General features: G+C 46.3%; 1 protein-coding gene across 1 annotated transcript in view; it reads left to right on the top strand.

Moving 5' to 3' along the window:
* Window positions 1–25,787, top strand: part of noc4l (nucleolar complex associated 4 homolog) — a 64,288-nt gene that overhangs the window by 9,120 nt on the left and 29,381 nt on the right. The window contains exons 3-5 of the mRNA XM_073051937.1: window positions 7,299–7,405; window positions 13,800–13,907; window positions 25,277–25,426. Coding sequence (XP_072908038.1) covers window positions 7,299–7,405; window positions 13,800–13,907; window positions 25,277–25,426 — 365 coding nt within the window. The remainder of the gene's footprint in view (window positions 1–7,298; window positions 7,406–13,799; window positions 13,908–25,276; window positions 25,427–25,787) is intronic.

The raw sequence follows: 25,787 nt of genomic DNA, 5'->3' as shown, positions 1-25,787 counted from the left end.
TCAATTTTATTGACTGGAAGTTTTAAAACATGGAAAGCGTTTAACGTCCAGAAAGATTGGATTTGGACCCCCAAGACCCTGAAGCAGCTCTTGCCTTTGAACTCTGGCTTGCATGCTTCCAATCATACTTGGAGGAGGTTGGTGCAACTGAACCCGCTGTTATGCATCGAATTCTCCTCTCGAAGGCCACCCGTCGTTTTGAGCGACTGAGTGTTGACTTTAAGGGCCCCCTTCCCTCCACTGACCGCAATGTCTATTTTCTCAATATTATCGACGAGTACTCGCGGTTCCCCTTTGCCATTCCCAGCCCCGACACCACTACCACAGGGATCTCATTAAAACCTTTTGAATGTTGAAAGGACTAGACATGTTAGGTGTGGTGTTACGAATGTGGAGCAACTCTGAGGGGCAGAAGGGTGCAAAGTCGCCCCCCTCCTTTTTGAGAATCGCAAGATCGCTATTATTTCGGGTCTGAGACCCAGGAAATGAGAGAGATACACATCATACCCAGGAAATGAGAGAGATACACATCATACCCAGGAAATGAGAGAGATACACATCATACCCAGGAAATGAGAGAGATACATAGCATGTCAGGAAATGAGAGAGAGAGAGACGCAGGATCACAGCAAAGGCAGTTGTTATAGACAACGCGGAATACACAACAAGGTGGAATGTCTCCTAACACAAGTGGGACAGAACCACTGATTACTGCTATTGTCTCTTGGAGAAGGAATTGTGTATTGAGTACTGTACTATTCATTGAAACCCCTCGGGACAACCAGAGTGGTCTGGTTGAGGGATTGCATCATCCCAACCTGATTGACATCTGAGACCCCGTGAGTAAGGATAAAAGACGGGTCTGGGGAACACCCCTCAGACACACCAGGAGAAACGCTAGAAATCCAGTGACAGCGTTTTATAGCGAAAGCCGGTGAGAGCTCATGTGCGTCCTCCCTTGCCTGGGTGGCGGGCTCATTACGGAAGAACGGTTTAGCTAAAGGAGAGGTCATACTTGAATGGCCACAACAATGAGACACCGACGGATCGAAATCATAAAGGAAGGTTGGCAAAAACAATAGCGGTAACTGTTCCCATTCTTCTACCTCTCTCTCTCTCTCCAACAATTGCAACACAGCGACAAACAAATGACGGCAGCCTGTGTGAACTGAAACAAACTTTATATTTCCATCGGACAATTCATTATCCCCTAGACAACGATAGAGCTTATTTCTTATTGATTATTATTATACCCGCACTTTTAGGTTTAGTATTGATGACGTATATTATCTATATATTTGCATTGATATTATTTTTGTGTATTTTTACTAATAAATACTTTTAAAAATAGTATCACCAGACTCCAACGGACGCCTCTGTCTTTGCTGGTAAGTAACCCAGTTACGGGGTTCGTAACAATGGAAAGGGTGTTTCCCATGGTGGTGGAGTCTAGGACAAGGGGGCACAGACATGAGTGTACATAATGTTTAATAAAATATTAGTTATTTTTCTTTGTAAATTTTCCAAATTGGTTTTGGACCAATATATTATGCCAAAATAATAATATGGGTATAGCCAAAGTGTTTATTGCCTTTGCCTTTGTTATATTATTACTGTTGAGCTGTATTTGACAGATTTTCTTTGCTTGGTATCGCAGAAACTTATACAGTTGCATGAAAAAGTTTGTGAACCCTTTACAATTACCAGGTTTTTTTCGTTAATTACTCATAAAAGGTGGTCTGATCTTCATCTAAGTCACATTAGACAAACACCATCTGCCTAGACTAATAACTCACAAAGCAGTTGTATTTTTCTCGTCAATACTGAGTACACCATTTATACAATCACAGTCTAGGTTCCAAAAGAGTAGGTGAACCTCTGGGGAAATGCCTTCTACAAAAGCTGTTTGGAGTCAGGTGTTCCAATCAATGGTGTGAGTTGTAGAGGTGTCCTGCCCTGTAACAAAGACACTCAAAGTCAGGTTACTGATAGCCTGCTCTTCCCAAGAAAGGTCTGTTTATGTGCACCATGCTTGATCAAAACAACTTTCAGAGGACCTTGGAAGAATTGTAGAGATACACAAAGCTGGAAAAGGCTGAAAAGGCATTTCTAAAAACTTGAGTGTTCATCTCACCACAATATAAAAAAAATTGTCTACAAATGGGGAAAACTCAGTACTGTGGCTACTCTGTCTAGGAGTGGGCGTCCTGCAAAGATCACACCAAAAGCACAGCTTGCAATGCTGAAGGAGGTGAAAAAGAACCCAAGATCTGCAGAAATCTCTAGAACTTGCTAAAGTCTCTGTTCATGCGCCATTATAAGAAAAACACTGAACAAGAGTGGTGTTCGTGGAAGGACACCACGGAGGAATCTTCTGCTCTCCAAGATAAAAAAACATTGCTGCACATGTCAAGTTTGCAAAAGACCACAACATTTCTGTTGAACTTTTTTGGCAGAAATACACGCTGCTTTGTTTGGAGGGATAAGGGCACTGCACACCAACACCAAAACCTCATCCCAACCCTGAGGCACGGTGGAAGGAGCATCGTGGTTTGGGGCTGCTTTGCTGCCTCAGGGTCTGGACAGTTTGCATCCGTTGAGGGGACAATGAATTGAAAATTGTATCAAGACATTTTTACAGCAGAATGTCAGGGTAGCGGCCCATCACCTGAAGCTGTTTAGAAGTTGGATGATGCAAGGAACCGGGTTGTCTACGGGGTCGCTCCCTGAAGGCGCATGTCTTCCAGGCCGTTCCTGGAGATAGCGATGCGCCAGGCCGCACAGCTGGTCCGAAAACCACCACTTGCGGAGAATCGTAGTTTGAGCTGTATATCATGGGTTCCAACAGAACCCCAACTACCTCAAAAAGAAAGGAAAGACAAGATAAAAGAAGAATAAGCTGTTTCTGCCAAACCCCCAGGTGCCATCTTTCCTAGTGCCTCATGTACTGTGCTGAATGACAGAGGATCGTGTCCTCCTACGGCTAGCTGATCTTCATGTAGTCTTGTGGATAGTTTTCTCCCCATTTGGCATACATTGTGTTTGGGGTCGTCTCCACATTGGATTTGGTATGTTGCATTTGCTCTCGCTGTGTAGGCTGTTAGATCTTTGGGTCTCGAGACAAGCGTTCTGATTGTTACACTGGGTTTGTGTGCTACCACTGTTCTATGTGGTTGGAGTGGTCTTGCCGGTGGGTCAGAAATATTCCTGATGCATGGTTATGATCGCAAGCCAGTGCTGGAAGTTAAGAACTTTGACTACAGCTGGTTACCGCATCAGCAAGCTGCTTGTTGACGGAGGACTTGAAACATAGAAACATAGAAAATAGGTGCAGGAGTAGGCCATTCGGCCCTTCGAGCCTGCACCGCCATTCAGTATGATCATGGCTGATCATCCAACTCAGAACCCTGTACCTGCTTTCTCTCCATACCCCCTGATCCCTTTAGCCACAAGGGCCGTATCTAACTTCCTCTTAAATATAGCCAATGAACCGGCCTCAACTGTTTCCTGTGGCAGAGAATTCCACAGATTCACCACTCTCTGTGTGAAGAAGTTTTTCCTCATCTCGGTCCTAAAAGGCTTCCCCATTATCCTTAAACTGTGACCCCTCGTTCTGGACTTCCCCAACATCGGAAACAGTCTTCCTGCATCTAGCCTGTCCAATCCCTTTAGAATTTTATACGTTTCAATAAGATCCCCCCTCAATCTTCTAAATTCCAGTGAGTATAAGCCTAGTCGATCCAGTCTTTCTTCATATGAAAGTCCTTCCATCCCAGGAATCAATCTGGTGAACCTTCTCTGTACTCCCTCTATGGCAAGAATGTCTTTCCTCAGATTAGGGGACCAAAACTGCACACAGTATTCTAGGTGCGGTCTCACCAAGGCCTTGTACAACTGCAGTAGAACCTCCCTGCTCCTGTACTCAAATCCTTTTGCTATGAATGCCAACATACCATTTGCCTTTTTCACCGCCTGCTGTACCTGCATGCCCACCTTCAATGACTGGTGTACAATGACAGCCAGGTCTCGTAGCATCTCCCCTTTTCCTAATCGACCACCGTTCAGATAATAATCTGTTTTCCTGTTCTTGCAACCAAAGTGGATAACCTCACATTTATCCACATAAAATTGCATCTGCCATGAATTTGCCCACTCACCTAACCTATCCAAGTCACCCTGCATCCTCTTAGCATCCTCCTCACAGCTAATACCGCTGCCCAGCTTCGTATCATCCGCAAACTTGGAGATGCTGCATTTAATTCCCTCGTCTAAGTCATTAATATATATTGTAAACAACTGGGGTCCCAGCACTGAGCCTTGCGGTACCCCACTAGTCACTGCCTGCCATTCTGAAAAGGTCCCATTTACTCCCACTCTTTGCTTCCTGTCTGCCAACCAATTCCCTATCCACATCAATACCATACCCCCAATACCGTGTGCTTTAAGTTTGCACACTAATCTCCTGTGTGGGACCTTGTCAAAAGCCTTTTGAAAATGTAAATATACCACATCCACTGGCTTACCCCATCCACTCTACTAGTTACATCTTCAAAAAATTCTTTAAGATTCGTCAGACATGATTTTACTTTCACAAATCCATGCAGACTTTGTCCGATGATTTCACCTCTTTCCAAATGCGCTGTTATCACATCTTTGATAACCAAGTCTAGCATTTTCCCCACCACCGATGTCAGACTAACCGGTCTATAATTCCCTGGTTTCTCTCTCCGTCCTTTTTTAAAAAGTGGGGTTACATTAGCCACCCTCCAATCCTCAGGAACTAATCCAGAATCTAAGGAGTTTTGAAAAATTATCACTAATGCATCCACTATTACTTGGGCTACTTCCTTAAGCACTCTGGGATGCAGACCATCTGGCCCTGGGGATTTATCTGCCTTTAATCCCTTCAATTTACCTAACACCATTTCCCTACTAACACGTATTTCCCTCAGTTCCTCCATCTCACTAGACCCTCGGTCCCCTACTGTTTCCGACTGTGACTCAGTCTATAAACAGACTGTGTTGCTGCATGCTACGGGAAGGCATCAGAGTTGGTGCGCAAAGGCGACGTCCATCATAAAGGCAGTTGATTGTCTTGGGTGCGATTGCAAGACCCTGTGGGACATTGATAATGTGAGATGCTGCAAGCCCATTTCCCCTATTTGTTGCTGCAACAGCTGTGTGGCCTCAGTTACAGCGTCAACACCATCATTCTAATCATGTTTCCTGAATTTAATGTGATGTCTACATTTCCATTGAGACAACCAACCATCTGTTGCTTTAAGATCTTATTGATCCAGGTTCTTAACCTGTTCCTCAGACTTGTTTTTTTAATGTTGGCCAGTTGGGCACTCATACCTCGTCCAGTTACAAAGGAAAACCATTGATTGAGGGCCTCTTCAACATCTGTATCCTTAACTTCATGCCTAAGTTTTTGGAATGTTCCCTGTTGTCCCTTGCGTTGCTGATGTATCACCCGTGCAATTGTAGATTTCGACACCCCAGCTGACGATAGTGGTCTTAGGCGAGTGGCTTTTAATTTGGTCTAGTAGGGTAATTTTTCGTGTCAAATCTTTACGTGGCATAAAAAAACCCAACATGATCAAGAGTCTCTACTTTTTGGATCGCCTTCTGTCCGCCCAAATGGATAATACGACATAAACAAATTCAACTGATTCTCTAAGTGCAATGTACCACACGTGGCGGACCGTCTCCTGTCCTGATTAAGGGGCATGGTGTCCCAAATAAATGGAGGGAATCCCAGCTATTTTCTGGATTTGTTTTTGATCCAAATAAGCAGCTGCCCCGATTAATAGACGGCCCAATAACTGGAGCCCGCTGTATTTCTGGGTTAGGATTGTAGCCTTTTGGGTAGCACAACACTTCACGGTACAGGGGAATGGCTCAATTCCCGCTGTTGTCTGTAAGAAGTTTTCAGGTCCTCCCCATGACTGCGAGTTTCCTCGGGCGCTCTAGCTTCCTCCCACACAGCTCGTAGAGGTAACAGTTGGTAGGCTAATTGGTCGTGGTAAATTGTCCCGTGATTAGAGTAGGATTAAATCCGGGGGTTGCTTGAAGGGCCAGAGAGGCCTATTCCATGCGAATGTCATTAAGTAAATACAAACTTTATTCATTGTGTACTTTAACATCGGGGGTTCCCAACCCTTTTTATGCCATGGACCCCTATGATTTACCGAGGGGAGGGGTCCACAGATACTAGGTTGGGAACCCCTGATTTACATGTATTTATTATGATCTTGCTGTGGCGTGTTTGCACGATATACAACAAAAAACAACATTCAACAATGATAAAGAATTGTATAAAAAATAAAGTTAGAGGTTCAAGTGCACGCATGGAATGGTGGTTGTCCAACGATAAAAGGAAACTTTTGTGGAAGGGTTTTTAGGGTGGAAAAGCCCTTGCACTGGGGCATTTCCACACTCTCATCCTCAGAAGTCAGATCCAGTGGTATGATCACAAACTTAGTTGCCGTGGATGACCGTGACATCTGTGCCTTATCAAGCCTTTCGCTCTCCATGGAGCCTTACAGTACCATGTTCCTGCCTGTTGGATCGCATCTGCCCAGTCCACTGGAGCTGCCTTTGCCTGTCCCTATCTCACTGGGGTATGAGGACAGCCGAGTACCCTCACATGGTTTAGCCCAGGGTGTGGCTGCTGTCGCAGGCAAACAGCTCCTTGGAGCCACGGGTGAGAGCTGAGTGTCCGGTGGGGACCAAAGGTGAGTGAGTGGACACGACAAGCCCCTTCACCAGAGGAGCTACCCGTCCCTGCACTGCACTGCACTGCACTGATACGGAATAAAATGTGAAAAAATGCCAGCATGTATTTGTAATAGAAACAGCATTATTAAAAGTGGTTTAAAGTATTTACAGTGTGGGACTGAGGTAATAGAGGAGGGTGCAGTGCAAACTAGAAAGGTGGATCAGATTAACTGCCTGGGGGCAGGAAACTTTTAAGACGGCGTGAGGTTTTTGTTTGAACGCTTTCCAGGAGGGACCTTTTGGGAAAGGCAGTGTGCAGGGTGGGTAGTGGTCACAATGATCTTTCCTGCCTGCTGCTTTGTTCTGGACACATGCAAGATCTGATGTGATGGTGGACTGTAGCCAAGGCCTTTTCTGCCGACCTCAAAGTTTTTGTGTGCGCGCTGAACCCGATGGTAATGGCTGACGTGAGGAGGTCGCTATGATGGCAGTGTGGAATTTCACCTGTCGGGATAATAATACTCAGAAAGGTTGAAGAAACCAACAGAAGTAATGATGCGTTGATGTGATTCCAGCTGACTTCGATGCTGAGACCAAGTACAAGATCTGGATGAGGCATCGCTACCGAGCTTGTGTCCAGCAACTCTTTCACCTGATGGACCACGGATCGGTCGGAGTGCAGGTAAGACATGGGGGATGCGTTTCTGGTTGCGTTGGGATCATTGGGGCAAGGGAAGAAATTCCCCTCCCCTCTTCATTTCGCCACTCTCCTCACCTGCCCATCACCTCCCCCTGCTGTTCCTCCTTCCCTTTTTCCCATGGTCCACTCCCCTCCCTTCTCCAGCTCTTTACCTTTCCCATGCACCTGGCGTCATCTATCACCTTCTATCTTGTCCTGCCCCACCTCCCCGGCTGCCCAGCCTTTTAATTCTAGCACCTTCCCCCCTTCCTTTCCAGTCCTGAAGAAGGGTCTCGGCCTGAAACATCGACTCTTTACTCTTTTCCATGGATGCTGCCTGACCTGCTGAGTTCCTCCAGCGTTTTGTGTGTTGTTCTGGATTTCCAGCATCTGCAGGATGACCTGTGTTTAAGGTTCAAATTTCAAAGTAAATTGATTGTCAAAGGACATAGTTGATGTCATATACAACCCTGAGATTCATTTTGCTGCAGGCACGCTCGATAAGTCCACAATAGAGTAATAACCAGAATAGAATCAATGAAAGACTGCACCAACTTGGGCAGTTTGAAGTATTGTACATAACGCGCAGAACGTTGCTGTGGTTCACCTGCGCCATCTTGGCTCTAATTTATTTAATATGAAACAAAACACACCCGCAGCAGCAAAACAGGCCCCTTCCCACCCCCCACCCCCCGGCTGCAGAGGCAGACGAGTTCCCCACCCTCTGATTCTGACTGGGATCTTCCTGGCTACTTCAATCCCTGGAGATTGCACACTTCTGCTGGGAAGTGTGAACACTGCTGAACAAAACCACCCAAATGAGGGGATGAGTCAGTGGACCCTCCTCTTGCAGTTTCTCATTTGGTTTCACTATTCCATATCTATTAGCCTCTGTGGAGGCATTTAAAACTGAATCCAGGGCAGTACACAGATGCTGCCTGGCCATCTCACTTTCCCCGGCAGTTTGTTTTATTGTCGAAGTTCAAAGTGCATATGTGTCACCATTTATAACCCAGTGAGCATTTCTCAGTGACTATAGATTAGTCACTGTTAACAGGATCAATGAAAGGTCAACCAGAGTGCAGAAAACAACAAACTGTGCAAATACAAATATAAATAAATAGCAGCAAATAACGAGAACATGGGACAGTGAGGTAAAGGGTCCTTAAAGTGAGATCATTGGTTGTGGGAACATCTCAATGATGGGGTAAATGAGTGTAGTTATCCACTTTTGTTCAAGAGTCGATGGTTGTGGAGTACTAGCTGTTCTTGAAGCTGGTGAATTGAGTCCTGAGACTCTTGTACCTTCTACCTGATGGCAGCACCGAGAAGAGAGCATGTTCTGGGTGGTGAGGACCTCTGATAATGGATGCTGCTTTCCTACAACATAGTTTCATGTAGATATGTTCAGTGGTTGGGAGGCCTTTACCTGTGATGAACTGGGCAGAATCCACTACCTTTCGTAGGATTTTCCGTTCAAGGGCATTGGTGTGACTGGCCATGATGCAGCCAGTCAGTACTCCCTCCGCTACACAGCTATAGAGGTTTATCAAAGTATTAGATCCTGAATCTCCGCAGACTCTGAAGGAAGTAGTGCGTGCTTTCTTCGCAATTCCACTTGTGTGCTGGGTCCAGGCCAGATCCTCTGAAATAGTAATGCCCAAGAATTTAAAGCTTCTAACCCTCTGCACCTCTGATTCTACCTTGCATGAATGCAGCCAAATGAAGCAGTGTTACTCTGGGGCCAAAAGTGCAACAGTCACACAAAAAATATACAGTGAAGGCCCTGAGTCCTTGAATGTCTCTTCTGTCTCCATTTCTTCCCCTTTCCTTGATCTCAGCTGGACTTGTGTCCGGTATTTTTATCAAAATGTGACAGTCACTGAGTAAGGTGAATGTGACCCAAGGTGGGCAGCAGAGTGGCATAGCGGTCAGCTTACCGCTTTGCGGCACCGCCAGTGGCATTACAATTCCTGCCGCCGCCTGTAAGGAGTTTGTGCGTTCTCCCTGTGACCGCAAGAGTTTCCCCCGAAGATGAGAGGATTAGGGTCGGTGAGTTGTGGGCATGCTACGTTGGCGCTGGAAGTATGGCGACATTTGCAGACTGCCTCCAGCACGTCCTCAAATGCAAACGGTGCATTTCACTGCGTGTTTCAATGTACAAACCCCATTTCCAGAAAAGTTGGGATATTTTCCAAAATGCAATAAAAACAAAAATCTGTGATATGTTAATTCACATGAACCCTTATTTAACTGACAAAAGTACAAAGAAAAGATTTTCAATAGTTTTACTGGCCAACTTAATTGTATTTTGTAAGTATACACTAATTTAGAATTTGATGGCTGCAACACACTCAACAAAAGTTGGGACAGAGGCATGTTTACCATTGTGTTACATCACCTTTCCTTTTAATAACACTTTTTAATCATTTTGGAACTGAGGATACTAATTGTAGTAGATTTGAAATTAGAAATTTTGTCCATTCCTGCTTGATATAAGACTTCAGCTGCTCAACAGTCCGTGGTCTCCGTTGTCTGATTCTCCTCTTCATGATGCGCCATACATTTTCAATAGGAGATAGATCTGGACTGGCAGCAGGCCAGTCAAGCACACGCACTCTGTGTCTACAAAGCCACGCTGTTGTAGCCCGTGCAGAATGTGGTCTGGCATTGTCCTGCTGAAATAAGCATGGACGTCCCGGGAAGAGACGTCGCCTTGATGGCAACATGAGTCTCTCTAAAATCCTAATATACACCTCAGAGTCAATGGTACCTTCACATACATGCAACCCACCAATGCCGTGGGCACTGATGCACCCCCATACCATCACAGATGCTGGCTTTTGTACCTTTCACTGATAACAATCAGGATGGTCGTTTTCATCTTTGGCACGGAGGACTGGATGCCCGTTTTTTCCGAAAACTAGCTGAAATGTGGACTCATCTGACCACAGCACACGGTTCCACAGTCTGTCGGTCCATCTGAGATGAGCACGGGGCCCAGAGAACTCGCCGGCATTTCTGATTAGAGTTGATGTATTATGGCTTCCTCCTTGCGTAATACAGTTTCAAGTTGCATTTCTGGATGCAGCGACGGACTGCGTTAAGTGACAATGGTTTTCCGAAGTACTTCCGAGCCCAGGTGGCTACAGTTGTCACAGTAGCATGACGGTTTCTTAGGCAGTGCCACACCCATCCTTGCTTGCAAAGACAGCCTTTGATGGACGCTACTTTTATACCCAGTCATGATACCTCACCTGCTACCAATTAGCCTGCTTAATGTGGAGTCTTCCAAACCGGTGTTACTTGAATATTCTGTGCACTTTTCAATCTTATTTTAACTCTGTCCCAACTTTTGTTGAGTGTGTTGCAGCCATCAAATTCTAAATTTGTGTATATTTACAAAATACAATTAAGTTGGTCAGTAAAACTATTGAAAATCTTTTCTTTGTACTTTTGTCAGTTAAATAAGGGTTCACGTGAATTAACATATCACAGATTTTTGTTTTTATTGCATTTTGGAAAATATCCCAACTTTTCTGGAAATGGGGTTTGTACTTGTAGCAGATCAGAATAAGGTTTAATATCTCCAGCGTATGTCAATAGTTCAATTTAGTATCAGAGAAATATATACACTATACCTCCTGAAATTCAGTTTCTTTGCAGACATCCACAAAAACTAAAGCTCCCTGAAGAATGAGTGACAGATAAGATATTAGAACCCCACCCACTTCCGCAGAAAAGCATCAGCACCCTCCACCCACCAAGCAAGCAATAGCAAAGTCCCCGATGAAGACCATGAGCTGCAGAACAGCAAAACCTATTCATTCACTCAACAATTCAACATACCACAGGCTCTCTCTCACCCTAGTAAAAGGTAAAAGGGGCGTCTCCTTTCACAGTGAGGGGGAGACTTAACAAAATAACTCGTTGATGTACGGTGTTAAAAGTCTGACACGCCACTTTTTTCCTGAGTTCTGTGACCCACGAATTGGCACCGATCTCTCACCAACGGGAGAGAGAGAGAGAGCACAACTTGGCGAGTACACAGCCTCCGACAGCTGATCCGCTGTTCCCGATGTTCCGTTCTCTCCCGCAAGACTTAGAATCGGCTCATCCACACGACCGTGAAACCTCAGAACCCCAAAGGTGCGCTTGTCTTCTAGGCTGCGTCCTTGGGATATCGAAAAGCAGCATCCCACCGCCGCAAAGTGCCGAAGTCTGAGTGTAACTCCAGGTCAGAACCCCATCCTCCCTGAAAGTGAAAGGGAGAGATATCAAAGGTAGAAATTAACCTAGTGACATCATGACTCTGCCTCCGCTTACGTTGCACCTATGTTGTGAAATCTGTTGTCTTTATGGCAGCAGTACAATGCAATACAAAATATGAAAAAACATGATTTACAGTATATAATAAGCAGCTAAATACGTAGTGCAAAAATAGAAATAAACAATGTAGTGAGGTGGTGTTCATGGGTTCAGTGTCCATTCAGAAATTGCTTTGCAGAGGGGAAGAAGCTGTTCCTGAATCATTGAGTGTGTGCCTTCAGGCTCCTGTACCTCCTCCCTGATGGCAGAGGGGAAGAAGCTGTTCCTGAATCGTTGAGTGTGTGTCTTCAGGCTCCTGTACCTCCTCCCTGATGGCAGAGGGGAAGAAGCTGTTCCTGAATCACTGAGTGTGTGTCTTCAGGCTCCTGTACCTCCTCCCTGATGGCAGAGGGGAAGAAGCTGTTCCTGAATCGTTGAGTGTGTGTCTTCAGGCTCCTGTACCTCCTCCCTGATGGCAGAGGGGAAGAAGCTGTTCCTGAATCACTGAGTGTGTGTCTTCAGGCTCCTGTACCCCCTCCCTGATGGCAGAGGGGAAGAAGCTGTTCCTGAATCATTGAGTGTGTGCCTTCAGGCTCCTGCACCTCCTCCCTGATGGTAGCAATGAGAACAGGGCATGTCCTGGGTGATGGGGGTCCTTAACGATGGAGGCCGCCTTTTTGAGGCATTGCTCCTTGAAGATGCCCTGGATACCTTGGAGGCTAGTGGCCATGATGGAGCTGACTCAGCTTACAACTTGGCTTTTTCCAATCCTGTGCAGTAGCCCCCACCCCATACCAAATGGTGATGCAGACAGATAGAATTCTCTCCATGCTATATCGAGGAATTTGTGAATGGTTTTGTAACACTATTCTTTATAAAGCAGTGGAAATGCTCGACAGTGCTGACCGCAAGGCAAGTGTGTTCCTAGGTGGTGAGGCTTTGGGTGATCCCGATGTGAGACAATCGTGGTTAGCGCAGCTCTTTTACAGTCAGAGTTCGGAGTTCAATTCTGACGTCATCTGTAAGGAGTTCGTACATGAGTGAGCATGAGTTTCTTGCGGTGCTCTGGTTTCCTCCCACAGTCCAAAGATGTATTGGCTGGTAGGTTAATTGGTCATTGTAAGTTGTCCTGTGATTAGGCTAGGGTGAAATTGGTTGGGTTGCTTGGCAGTGTGGCTCTTTGGGATAAAAGAACCTGTTCTGCACTGCAGATTGCAGTGATAGTAGTTCAGAGAAAGTGTACAGGTGTCCCCCGTTTTTCGAACGTTCGCTTTACGACAACACGCTGTTATGAAAGACCTACATTAATACCTGTTTTCGCTAACCAAAGAGGATTTTTGCTTTTATGAAAAAAATACGCCCGCTTTATATGTGTGTTTACACCGAGAAAGACTACAATGACTGTGGAGTCTTGTGCGAGCAGTTGTTTGTGCATGCGTGTATGTGGATAAGCATCTGCGTACGAATGAGTGTACGTGCGTAGGCGTGTACGTGCCAATTTTTTTTTTCTCCAAATCGATTTTGGCTCACTGTCTTCCCGATTTTGACAAGTGAAGCTACACTGTATCTACAATATTTCTACTTTATATAGGTTTTATGTGTTATTTAGTTTGATTTGGCAGGTTTTTTTTGGGTCAGGGAACGCTCAAAATTTTTCCCATATAAATTAATGGTAATTGCTTCTTTGCTTTACGACATTTCGGTTTACAAACGGTTTCATAGGAACGCTCTACTTTTGGGGGAAACCTGTATCATGAAGACTTATGAGTTGCTCAACAAAATGTTGCCGTGTATTGCCAGTGCCATCTTGAGAGGAAGCTGGAGCATCTAGAGGAAACCCATGCGGTAATGGGAAGAACGTACAAACTCCTTACAGGTGGCACTGGAATTGAACCCCCGTTCTGCACTGTAATCGCGTTACGCTAACTACTGGCCTACCGTGCTCCCCTTGATACTGGTCAAGAGGAGATTCGTGGTCCCCTGAGCCCACAATGATTAGGAACAACCTCAATTTGACCACTCTTGGCTTTCTCCTGAATTTGCATTTGTAATTTTTGCTGGGGCTTTGAGTTCTGTGCTTCTGTTCCAGGAACTGGCACTGCGCACGCTAATGAAGTTTGTGCAGACTGAAGGAAGGAAGCCTCTTGTGCAACGTGAGGACGAAGATTCTTGTCTCTTCCCTGTGGAGTTGCTGACGGTGAGTGCTGTATGTTGAAATTCCTCTCTGCGGTGTGAATGTCGAGTTACAGAGATGCTTGTGGGAGGAGTACTTTGTTTCAAAATGTAGAGGGATCAAAGTTCAAAGTAATTTTCTTATTATCAAAGTACATGTATATCACCATATACAACCCTGAGATTCTTTTTTGCGGGCATTCACAGTAAATACAAAGAATTTTTTAAAAAGCAATGAATATTTAGAATGAGATGAAGAGTTACTGAAAATTGTGTAAATAAAAAATAATAATAATAGAGGCCATGAGTTGTAGAGCCATTGAAAGTGCATTTATGGATTGTGGAATTAGTTGAGTGTTGAAGTAAGTGAAGTTATATCCTCTGGTTCAAGAGCCTGATGGTGAGGGGTAATAACTGTTCCTGAACCTGGTGGTGTGAGTCCTGAGGCTCCTGTACCTCCTTCCTGATGGTTGAGGGGTAATAACTGTTCCTGAACCTGGTGGTGTGGGACCTGAGGCTCCTGTACCTCCTTCCTGATGGCAGCAGTAAGAAAAGAGCATGGCCTGGTTGGTTGGGGGTCCCTGAAGATGGATGCTGCTTTCCTATGACAGTGTTTTGTGTGGATATGCTCACTGGTGGGGAGGGCTTTATCTGTGATGTACTGGGCAGAATCCACTACTTTTTGTAGGATTTTCTATTCAAGGGCATTGGTGTTTCCATACCAGGCTGTGATGCAACCAATCAGTATATTCTCCACCACACATTTAAAGAAATCTGTCAAAGTAGAAGTTTGGCAAATGGGATGAGCTCAGTTGGGAACCTTGGATGGCAAGGACCTGATGGGCCAAAAGGCCTCTTCCCCAGTTGTATGACTCTTTGACTTTCTAATAAGCATATTAGAATGAATGAAAGACTGCACCAACCAGAGTGCAAAAGGCAACAAACTGTGCAGAAAGAAAGATAATAAATAAGCAATAAATACCGAGAGCGTGAGATGAAGAGTCATTGAAAGTGAGTCCATAGGTTGTGGGAACAGTTCAGTGATGGGGCAAGTGAAGTTATCCCCTTTTGCTTCAAGAGCCTGATGGTGAGGGGTAATAACTGTTCCTGAACCTGGTGGTGTGGGTCCTGAGGCTCCTGTACCTCCTTCCTGATGGTTGAGGGGTAATAACTGTTCCTGAACCTGGTGGTGTGGGTCTTGAGGCTCCTGTACCTCCTTCCTGATGGTTGAGGGGTAATAACTGTTCCTGAACCTGGTGGTGTGGGTCTTGAGGCTCCTGTACCTCCTTCCTGATGGTTGAGGGGTAATAACTGTTCCTGAACCTGGTGGTGTGGGTCCTGAGGCTCCTGTACCTCCTTCCTGATGGTTGAGGGGTAATAACTGTTCCTGAACCGGGTGGTGTGGGTCCTGAGGCTCCTGTACCTCCTTCCTGATGGTTGAGGGGTAATATCTGTTCCTGAACCTGGTGGTGTGGGTCCTGAGGCTCCTGTACCTCCTTCCTGATGGTTGAGGGGTAATAACTGTTCCTGAACCGGGTGGTGTGGGTCCTGAGGCTCCTGTACCTCCTTCCTGATGGTTGAGGGGTAATAACTGTTCCTGAACCTGGTGGTGTGGGTCCTGAGGCTCCTGTACCTCCTTCCTGATGGTTGAGGGGTAATAACTGTTCCTGAACCTGGTGGTGTGGGACCTGAGGCTCCTGTACCACCTTCCTGATGGTTGAGGGGTAATAACTGTTCCTGAACCTGGTAGTGTGGGACCTGAGGCTCCTGTACCTCCTTCCTGATGGTTGAGGGGTAATAACTGTTCCTGAACCTGGTGGTGTGGGTCCTGAGGCTCCTGTACCTCCTTCCTGATGGTTGAGGGGTAATAACTGTTTCTGAACCTGGTGGTGTGGGTCCTGAGGCTCCTGTACCTCCTTCCTGATGGTTGAGGAGTAATAACTGTTCCTGAACCTGGTGGTGTGGGTCCTGAGGCTCCTGTACCACCTCCCTGATGGTTGAGGGGTAATAACTGTTCCTGAACCTGGTGGTGTGGGTCCTGAGGCTCCTGTACCTCCTTCCTGATGGTTGAGGGGTAATAACTGTTCCTGAACCTGGTGGTGTGGGACCTGAGGCTCCTGCACCTCCTTCCTGATGGTTGAGGGGTAATAACTGTTCCTGAACCTGGTGGTGTGGGACCTGAGGCTCCTGTACCTCCTTCTGATGGCAGCAGTGAGGAGAGAACGTGGCCTGGATGGTGGGGGTTCCTGATGATGGATGCTGCTTTCCTACAACAGTGTGGCATGTAGATGTGCTTAATGGCAGAGAGAGCTTTTACCTGTGATGGACTGGGCCTTATCCACTATTTTTATAGGCTTTTCTGTTGAAAGTGTTTCCATACCAGGCTGTGATGAAACTGGAGTGGGCCATTCACACCTGTCACCTGCTCTGAACTTGATACATTGATGGTCCAAGGCCCATCTTTGGAGGATATGGGCATCACTGAATAAGCCAGTATTTATTGCCCACCCTTAATTACCTTGGATTAGTTTCATTTTAACATGACGACATTGATGAGGCTGGAGCCACATTGTTGACCCAGGTTGAGGATGATGGATTGGGATTGGCTTATTGTTGTCACATTGCACTGAGATATGGTGAAAAGCTTGCTTTTGTACACTGTTCATGCAGATCAGATCATTGTGGTAAAACAATAACGTTATTCTTTGGAACTTAGAAGATTGAGGCGAGATTTGATAGAGGTATACAAAATTGTGACGTGTTTAGATAGCTAGCTTTTTCCACAGAGGTTGGGTAGACTACAACCAGAGATTATGGGTTAAGGGTGAAAGGTGAAAAGTTTAAGGGGAACATGAGAGGAAACTTCTTCACTCAGAGAGTGGTGGGAGTGTAGAGCGAGCTGCAAGTGGTGAACATGGGTTTGATTTCAACATTGACAAGAAGTTTGGAGAGGTACTTGGATGGGAATGGGTATGGAGGGTTATGGTCCCAGTGCAGATTGATGGGAGTAGGCAGTTTGAGTGGTTCAGCACAGACTAGATGGGCCAAGGGGCCTGTTTCTGTACTGTACAGTCGGCCCTACTTATCCGCGGGGGACTGGTTCTGTGACCCCCTGTGGATACCAAAAAAAGTGGATGCTCAAGTCGGTGGACTTTAGGACCCGGCGGAGCTCCAGGCCTTATTTAACCTGTCTCAGTGCAGTGGACTTTAGGACCCGGCGGGGCTCCAGGCCTTATTTAACCTGTCTCAGTGCGGTGGACTTTAGGACCCAGCAGAGCTCCGGGCCTTATTTAACCTGTCTCAGTGCGGTGGACTTTAGGACCCGGCAGAGCTCCGGGCCTTATTTAACCTGTCTCAGTGCAGTGGACTTTAGGACCCGGCGGAGCTCCGGAGCTTATTTAACCTGTCTCAGTGCAGGTTCCTTGATGGGATTAGAATTCTAGTCCCTTAGTGAAAAGTTAGAGCAATCGTGTACAAGGAGACCAGAAAACCATAAGGCATAAGAGCAGAATTAGACCAACTGGCCCATTGAGTCTGCTCCACCGTTTCATCATGGCTGATCCATTTCTCTCTCTCCTGCCTTCTCCCTGTATCCGTTCATGCCTCTGACTAATCAGGAATATATCAACCTCTGCCTTAAATATACCTTCCCAGCCACTTGTGGTAATGAGTTTCACAGATTCTCCACTCTGGCTAAAGAAATGCCTCCTCATCACCATTCTATATGGACATCCTCCTATTCTGAGGCTGTGTCCTCTGGTCCTAAACTCCCCCACCATAGGAAACATCCTCTCCACATCCACTCTATCTGTGTCCTCTGGTCCTAAACTCCCCCACCATAGGAAACATCCTCTCCACATCCACTCTATCTGTGTCCTCTGGTCCTAAACTCCCCCACCATAGGAAACATCCTCTCCACATCCACTCTATCTGTGTCCTCTGGTCCTAGACTCCCCCACCATAGGAAACATCCTCTCCACATCCACTCTATCTGTGTCCTCTGGTCCTAAACTCCCCCACCATAGGAAACATCCTCTCCACATCCACTCTATCTGTGTCCTCTGGTCCTAAACTCCCCCACCATAGGAAACATCCTCTCCACATCCACTCTATCTGTGTCCTCTGGTCCTAGACTCCCCCACTATAGGAAACATCCTCTCCACATCCACTCTATCTGTGTCCTCTGGTCCTAGACTCCCCCACTACAGGAAACATCCTCTCCACATCCACTCTATCTGTGTCCTCTGGTCCTAAACTCCCCCACCATAGGAAACATCCTCTCCACATCCGCTCTATCTGTGTCCTCTGGTCCTAAACTCCCCCACCATAGGAAACATCCTCTCCACATCCACTCTATCTGTGTCCTCTGGTCCTAAACTCCCCCACTACAGGAAACATCCTCTCCACATCCACTCTATCTGTGTCCTCTGGTCCTAAACTCCCCCACCATAGGAAACATCCTCTCCACATCCGCTCTATCTGTGTCCTCTGGTCCTAAACTCCCCCACCATAGGAAACATCCTCTCCACATCCACTCTATCTGTGTCCTCTGGTCCTAGACTCCCCCACTATAGGAAACATCCTCTCCACATCCACTCTGTCTGTGTCCTCTGGTCCTAAACTCCCCCACCATAGGAAACATCCTCTCCACATCCACTCTTCAAGTGCTTTCAACATTACCCCTCATTCTTCTGAATTCCATAGAGTACAGGCCCAGAGCCATCAAAGGCTCCTCATGTGGCAAGTCTTTCAATCCTGGAACCACTTTCATGAACCTTCTTTGACCCCCTCTCCAGAGTCAGCACGTCCTTTCCTAGATAAGGAGGAGCCCTTCCTAAGATGACGGGCAGGGTCCAACTCATCAGCCTGTCCTCTGTGGACACCTGGATGCAATACCTACATAAAACAGTACAGCATGGGACAGGCCATTCGGCCCACCATGTTGTGCCTATCTTGATGCTCATTTATACCAAAGGTCCTGCTTCTCTGTATCAGAATCAAAATCAGGTTTGATATCACCAATGTATGTAATGAAGTTATTTTGCAGCAGCAGTTCATTGCAATACACAATATAGAAAGAATTACGCGCGCACACACACACAGTGGTGCTATAAAGTTTGTGAACCCTATAGAATTTTCAATATTCCTGCATAAATATGACCTAAAATGTGATAGGATTTTCACACCTTTACATCTCAACAGGCCCTCTCTCTTCCTGACGAAGGAGGGAGGGAGAGGTATGGCTCCTGCCACAGTGAGCTAATGACCTTCTCTCTCGCTGTTCCAATGTTACAGTCTGCAACATGACTTATTTAGAGTTTCCCTGACGTGAGAATCAGCAGACTCTCTCTGAGAGGGACAGACGCCTCCAGCAGCCGCACCTGCTGTCTCAAGTTTCCGATCTCCCACGAAGCTTCACTTGGCGAGGAGTCGGGTCGACCGCAGGTCTTCCAAGCGACTCCGGGTGATCCTGAAACCCAGGCCGCTGGGCGAGTTCCGAAGAGCCGGAACCCGCCATCCATGCTGCTTTACAAATGGAAATTATTGGAAGTGCCACACACAGTGCTGGAGGAACTCAGCAGGCCAGGCAGCATCTATGGAAAACAGTCGATGTTTTGGGCCGAGACCAGTCCTGATTAAGGGCTTCGTCCTGAGACGTCGACTGTACTCTCTTCATAGAAGTTGCCTGGCCTGCTGAGTTCCTCCAGCATTTTGTGTGTGTTGCTTTGGATTTCCAGCAACTGCAGGTTGTTTGTTATTGATCGTGCCGTTATTTTGTGGGAATTATTCAGGAGTGTATTCGATATTCACAGCCAATCCTGGGAGTGTGTCAGGTTTGACAAGAGTTCACAGTGTTAATATTTTACAGAGGGCACCAGCCAGTGTGAGTATTTACAGGACAGATTTAAAAATTGCACCGGAGTTTTGTGAGGGTTACTAGGCACGTGCTGATGTTTACACGATCAGTGGGAGTGTTCAAATTCAAAATTGTTTAATGTCATTTCCAATATCCAAGTTTAAAGAATGAAATACAAAATTAAACACAATAAGATGCCAAGAACAAATAATAAAACAACACAATAAATATGTAAAGATAGCTTATATGCAGAGATAGTTCATATCACCATAAAGCGACACTAGGCCGTACATAGACTAGGTGGGACAGTAGTGTAGTGGTTAACACAGCGATTTGCAGTCCCAGCGACCAGATTCAATTCCCGCTGGTGCCTGTATGAAGTTTGTACGTTCTCCCCTTGACCACGTGGGTTTCCTCCGGGTGCTCCGGTTTCCTCCCACAGTCCGAAGACGTACTGGTTAGTGGGCTAATTGGTCATTGTAAATTGTCCTGTGATTAGGCGCGGGTTAAATCGGGGTTTGCTGGGAGGTGTGGCTCAAAGGGCCGGGAGGGCCTATTCTGACACGTATCTTAGTAAATAAGGTGACTGACGGGAAAGAATAGAGTTGTGGTGGAGGTGTTGATCAGCCTTACTACTTGGGGAAAGTGACTGTTTCTGAGTCTGGTGGTCCTGGTGTGGATGCTACGTAGCCTCCTCCCTGATGGGAGTGGGACAAACAGTCCACGAGCAGGGTGGGTGGGATCCTTCATGATGTTATGGGCCCTTTCTGTAATACAATACTGTGCAGAAGTCTTAGGCACCTGTTAAAAAATCTGTAAAGTGAAGATGCTTTTAAAAATAATGAAATGAAAAGTTTCTAAATGTATAAAAATTAAAAATAGAGATCAAACAGTAAAAATACTAAATCAGATCAAAATTTGGTGTGACCACCCTGTGCCTGTAAAACTGTCTAAAATCTCTTGCATACACTGCCGTGCAGTTTTATAAGAAAATCTGCTGGTAGGTTTGTTACGAACCCCGTAACTGGGTCACTTACCAGCAAAGATAGAGAGGTCCGTTGAAGTCTGATGGTACTATTTTTAAACGTTTTTATTTATAAAGGGGCACAAAAGTAAGGTTAATACAAACATTCAGATAATATACGTCATCAATACTCAATCTAAAGCGCGGGTATAGTAATAATCAACAATAAGAAGTAGCTCTATGGTTTTGTCTAGGGGTAAAAATATTGTCCAATGGAAATATAAAAGTCTCTCGAGTTCATGCAGGCTTTTAGCCTTTTGGGGACCGCTGGGTTTCACGTGTTGGAGAGAGAGAGATTTTTGGTGAGAAAAGAAACTTGCCAGTCTTTTGGACGCAAACCGTTGAATCGGGAACGTGGGTTCCCCGTTGTCAGTTCGAAGTCCTTTTCGGTGTTATCAGCCACCCGTTCCCCAGGCAAGGGGAAACGAACCACATATGGCTTCCGAATAGCTTCCCGTTATCACGGGAGCAATGAGCGATGGTGTCTCTTTCTGGTGCGTCGCTAGGGGACTGCCTCTTTTATCTTGACTTGCAGAGTTGTAGCTGTCAATCAGGGTGGGGTGATACAATCCCCACCCCACATTGCCAGAGGGTGTCCACGTAGCCCTGATAGCTGGCACGTAGCATAGGGTCGCAATCCACAAAGGTGTCTCCAAGAGACAATGGTCAAATCCGTTGCGTTGTCTTTCTGAGGATTCTCTCTCATTTCCTGGGTCCAAGACCCGAATTAATAGCGATCTTGCGATTCTCAGGAAGGAGGGGGCTGGGATCATAACAGGTTGTTCCAGGCATCTTGGAGGACTTGCTGCAGTTCTTCACAAGACTTTGACTGTCTTGCTTGCTTCTGTCTCTCCAGGTAACCACAAACAGCCTCGATGATATTGAAATTGGGGCACTGTGGAGGCCATTCCATCTGAAACCGGGGAAAAAAATAATCTGGGGTGCCTGAGACTTGCGCACAGTGCTGTATGTCCTTTACGGTGGGTAGGCTGGTGCTGGTGGTGCATAGGGCAGGTTTGACTTCCTATTGTGGGGCTTTCCTACGTGCCACAGTACAAGTTCCGTACCATGCAGAGATGCAGCTCTCTACTGCATATCTCTAGAATGTCATTAGCAAGGCTGTGCAAAGTCCAGATCTCTTCAGCCCCCTCAAAGTAGGATGTCTTCTGGGACCATGAGATATTGTGTGTGATGTGCACTCCCAGGAGTTTGAAACTGCTGTGCTGTTGATGTAAAGAGGGTTGTGAGTTCTCCTGAAGTCAATAACCATCTCCTTTGTCCTGCTGATGGAGTACGTTGGGATTTGGATGAGGTCCCCATAGTGCTGGATAGATGTGGCTCAAGCGTCCGGCAGTACCTTTTTAAGCAATTGACGCTGAAGTTTCTATAAAGAAAGATATATATTCAGTCCATTGCACAGCTGTGGGTGGAAACTTCAAACCTAGAAATTGGTGTTTTCTGTTGAGCTGTGTGCCGGATGGCTTCAGTGGTTGGGGTGATCAGGGTGGAGGCTTCCAGGGTTAAACCTTGTTGTTTTTGGTTTGCTTGCCTCTTTGAGAGACCTGACCTAAATTTACGAGTGAGGGGAGGTTGAGGTTACAGAAGTGATGAATTGCGTTTCGTCTCGGGCGTCATGCTTGTTCACGTATTCTAGTAAAGAGCAGCAGACTGAAGATGCATGACACTACGCGTCAATCTTTCCGGGCAGTGACTTTAGAGACGCTTGTCCTTACTCATCAGTACAGCACAGGGACAGGGCATTTGTCTCACAGTGTTGTGCCAAAGCCCAGACACTAATCCCTCCTACCTACACCATGTCCATATCCCTCCATCTTCCTCACATCCATCTGCCTATCCAAACGTCTATTAGAATCCCTCCTCAGCCTCCGACGCTCCGGAGAAAACAACCCAAGTTTATCCAGCCTTCCGTGATAGCGCATGCTTGCTAAATCAGGTGGCATCCTGGTAAACCTGTCCTGCATCCTCACCAAAGCCTCAGTGTTCATCCTTTACTGGGACAACCTGAACTGCTGGACAAAGTCCAGATGTGGCCTATCCAGAGTTTTACAAAATAGCAACATAACCACCTGACTTTTGAACTCAATGCGTCAAAGCTAATCAGTCTGTCTGTCTCAGTAGGCACCTCCAGCTCTCAGCCCTCTACCTGTAACCCTCTAGTTCTGACCTTTTGCACAACCCGATGTCCACTGCCCCACGCAAGGTAGCTGTGCCTTCAACTTCTCGAGCCTGAAGCTCCTCAGTTTCCTCCTGAAACTTCTCTGTCTCTCCCTTCTCCTGGGTGTCCCATCTCTTTGAGTAAAACCTTAGAGGTATTACCCATGTTGTCAGAAACTTTGACAAACTTCTATAGATACATGGTGGAGAGTGTACTGACTGGAGGCATCACGGCCTGGTATGGGAACACCAATGCCTTTGAATGGAAAATCCTACAGAAGGTAGTGGATTTGGATTCGGCCCGGCACTTCATGGGTAGAGCCTCCCTAATCAGTGAGCGCATCTACGTGAAATGCTGTCACAGGAAAGCAGTCTATCACCAGAGATCCCACCACCCAGGACATGCTCTCTTCTCACTGCTGTCATCAGGTAGAAGGTACAAGAGCCTCAGGACTCGCACCACCAGGTTCAGGGACAGTTACTACCACTGAGCCATCAGGCTCTTGAACAAAATGGGATAACTACACTCACCCATCCATTGAGATGTTCCTACAGCCAATGATCATATCTCATTATCTCATGTTCTCGTTATTTACTGCTGTTTAGTTATATTTGCATTTGCACAGTTTGTTGTCCTCTGCACTCTGGTTGATCTTTCATTCATCTTTATAGTCACTATATATTTACTGAGAATCCCTGCAGAAAAATGAAACGCAAGCTTGTATATGGTGACACATAATGTACTCAGATAATAAAATTGTCTTTGAACTCGTGTGGTAGGATTTGCTTATAAAGGCTTCTGTGAAATTGCTGCATCAAAATGCCACATCAATGGAAATTCTTGCAAAAATGAAACCAGGATGCTGCCTGGGTTAGAGAGCGCATCTTACGGGGATAGGTTGAGTGAGCTAAGAATGTTCTCTGGAGCGGAGGAGGACGAGAGGTGTCTGGGAGGTGTGCAAGATGATAAGAGGCACCAATCGAGTGGATAGCCAGAGATACTTTCCCAGGGCAGAAATGACTAATATGGCAGAGGCGTAATGTTAAGGTGTTTGAAGGAAAGTATGGAGGTGGAGTATGTATAGGAAAGTTATTTATGTGGGTGCGTGCAATGCCCTGCCAGGGATGGTGGCAGAGATGCATACATTAGGGACATTTTAGAGACTTAGTTAGGCACTGTAGCATGTCTGGGTGGAGGTGCATCTCTACCAAAAGAGATGTAAGTGCATCCTCCCTCCACTCGCCTGCAGGTCACCCTTGGGCAAGGTGTACACCTTATCCCCCCCCCGATCAGGATCACGTGAACCCTTGGGAGCAGCTGGTGGATGGTTGTGTGAGCAGCCGGTGTGTATCACAAATCCTGGTTATGTGACCACTGACACCAGGCAGACAATCTCTGAAAGAATATTGATAATGGCTGGGGTCACCTGTCTTGGAAAGACACTGTCCACTTCTGTCGAAAAATTTGCCAAGAACAATCATTGTCATCGATAAGACCATGGTCACCCATGTCATGCAACACAGCACATAATAAACAAATGAGATAAACACAAAGATGACAGAAAAGTGGAGGGCAATGTAGGAGGGAAGGGTTTAGTTGATATTAGATTAGGTTAAGATGTCAGCATTGTGGGCTGAAGGGCCTGTGCTGTATTGTAACGTTCTGTGTTCTATCAGAGCTCTATTAGTCTTGGCAGTGAGTGGGACGGTTGGCTGTCTTGTCTTTGTGAAGCACTAAGGAATATCTTGCCATGTAACCCGCTGAAGTGTAGAAGAATGAATGAAAGTCTCATTGAATGAGGCTGAGGAGGATAGTAAATCAGCCAGCATATCTGGGCTGAATGGCCACAATCTGCACCTGTGTCTTTTGGAAACCTACCGAAATTGAATTAGATAGAGTGGACATGGAGAGGGTGTTTCCAGTAGTGGAAGAGCCTAGGATCAGAAGGCACAGCCTCAGTGTAGAAGGATGTTCCTTTAGAACAGAGATGAGGAGGAATTTCTTTAGCCAGAGGGTGGTGAATCTGTGGAATATATAGCCACAGACAGCTGTGGAGGCCAAGTCATTGGGTATATTTAAAGCAGAGGTTGCTAGGTTCTTGATTGGTCTGGATGTCAAATGTTACGGGGATAAGGCAGGAGAAAGGTGATGAGAGGGATAATAAATCAGCCATGATTTGTGGAGCAGATTTGATGGACCGAATAGCCTAATTCTACCCCTATATCTTCTGGTCTTGTGTAGCAGACACTATAGAAATGAAAGGTGTTGGATTATGATTCACTCATTTCGATCTTCAGGTTTTGCCTGCAACTTTTGTGACTCTTTTGTACCTTGCAGTCCCTTGTGAAGCACTTGCTTTCCGTGGAGAGCGAGGCATCGTCCCTGATCTCCTGTTATCAGACCTACCTGAAGCACGCTGATGTTCGCTACTACACTCTGGCCGCCACCGCTGATAATATACCAAAGGTCATTCGCAAGGCCAAGTGGGTAAGTTTTCCAATGCAGCACCTTCAGCTCTTCCAGCTACCCCCTCCCAGCTTCCCACTCCTCGCCGTCCTCCATCATTGGCAAAGCTTGTACTCCTCCCTTCCCCCCCCACCCACCTTCTTACTCTCCCTTCCTCTTTATGACCCTGTCTAGATGTAGCCTCCTCTAAGAGGACAGCAACCTCGTTATGGTTTGGAGGCTTGCGTGCCTCAGTGTCACGGAGAGTTTGTTGGCTGGAGTCAGGGTTTTATGCATTGGCTGTTGGCAGGGTCACCAATGAAAGCTACTGACATGATGAAGGAAGCTTTGAACGCTGCTGGAGATGGAGGACCTTCATTGCTGCCCGAAATGTCAGCAATGT

The sequence above is a fragment of the Hemitrygon akajei genome, chromosome 7, assembly GCF_048418815.1.
Source record: "Hemitrygon akajei chromosome 7, sHemAka1.3, whole genome shotgun sequence".
Lineage (NCBI taxonomy): Eukaryota > Metazoa > Chordata > Chondrichthyes > Myliobatiformes > Dasyatidae > Hemitrygon > Hemitrygon akajei.
This window is presented reverse-complemented; position numbering and strand designations above follow the sequence as displayed.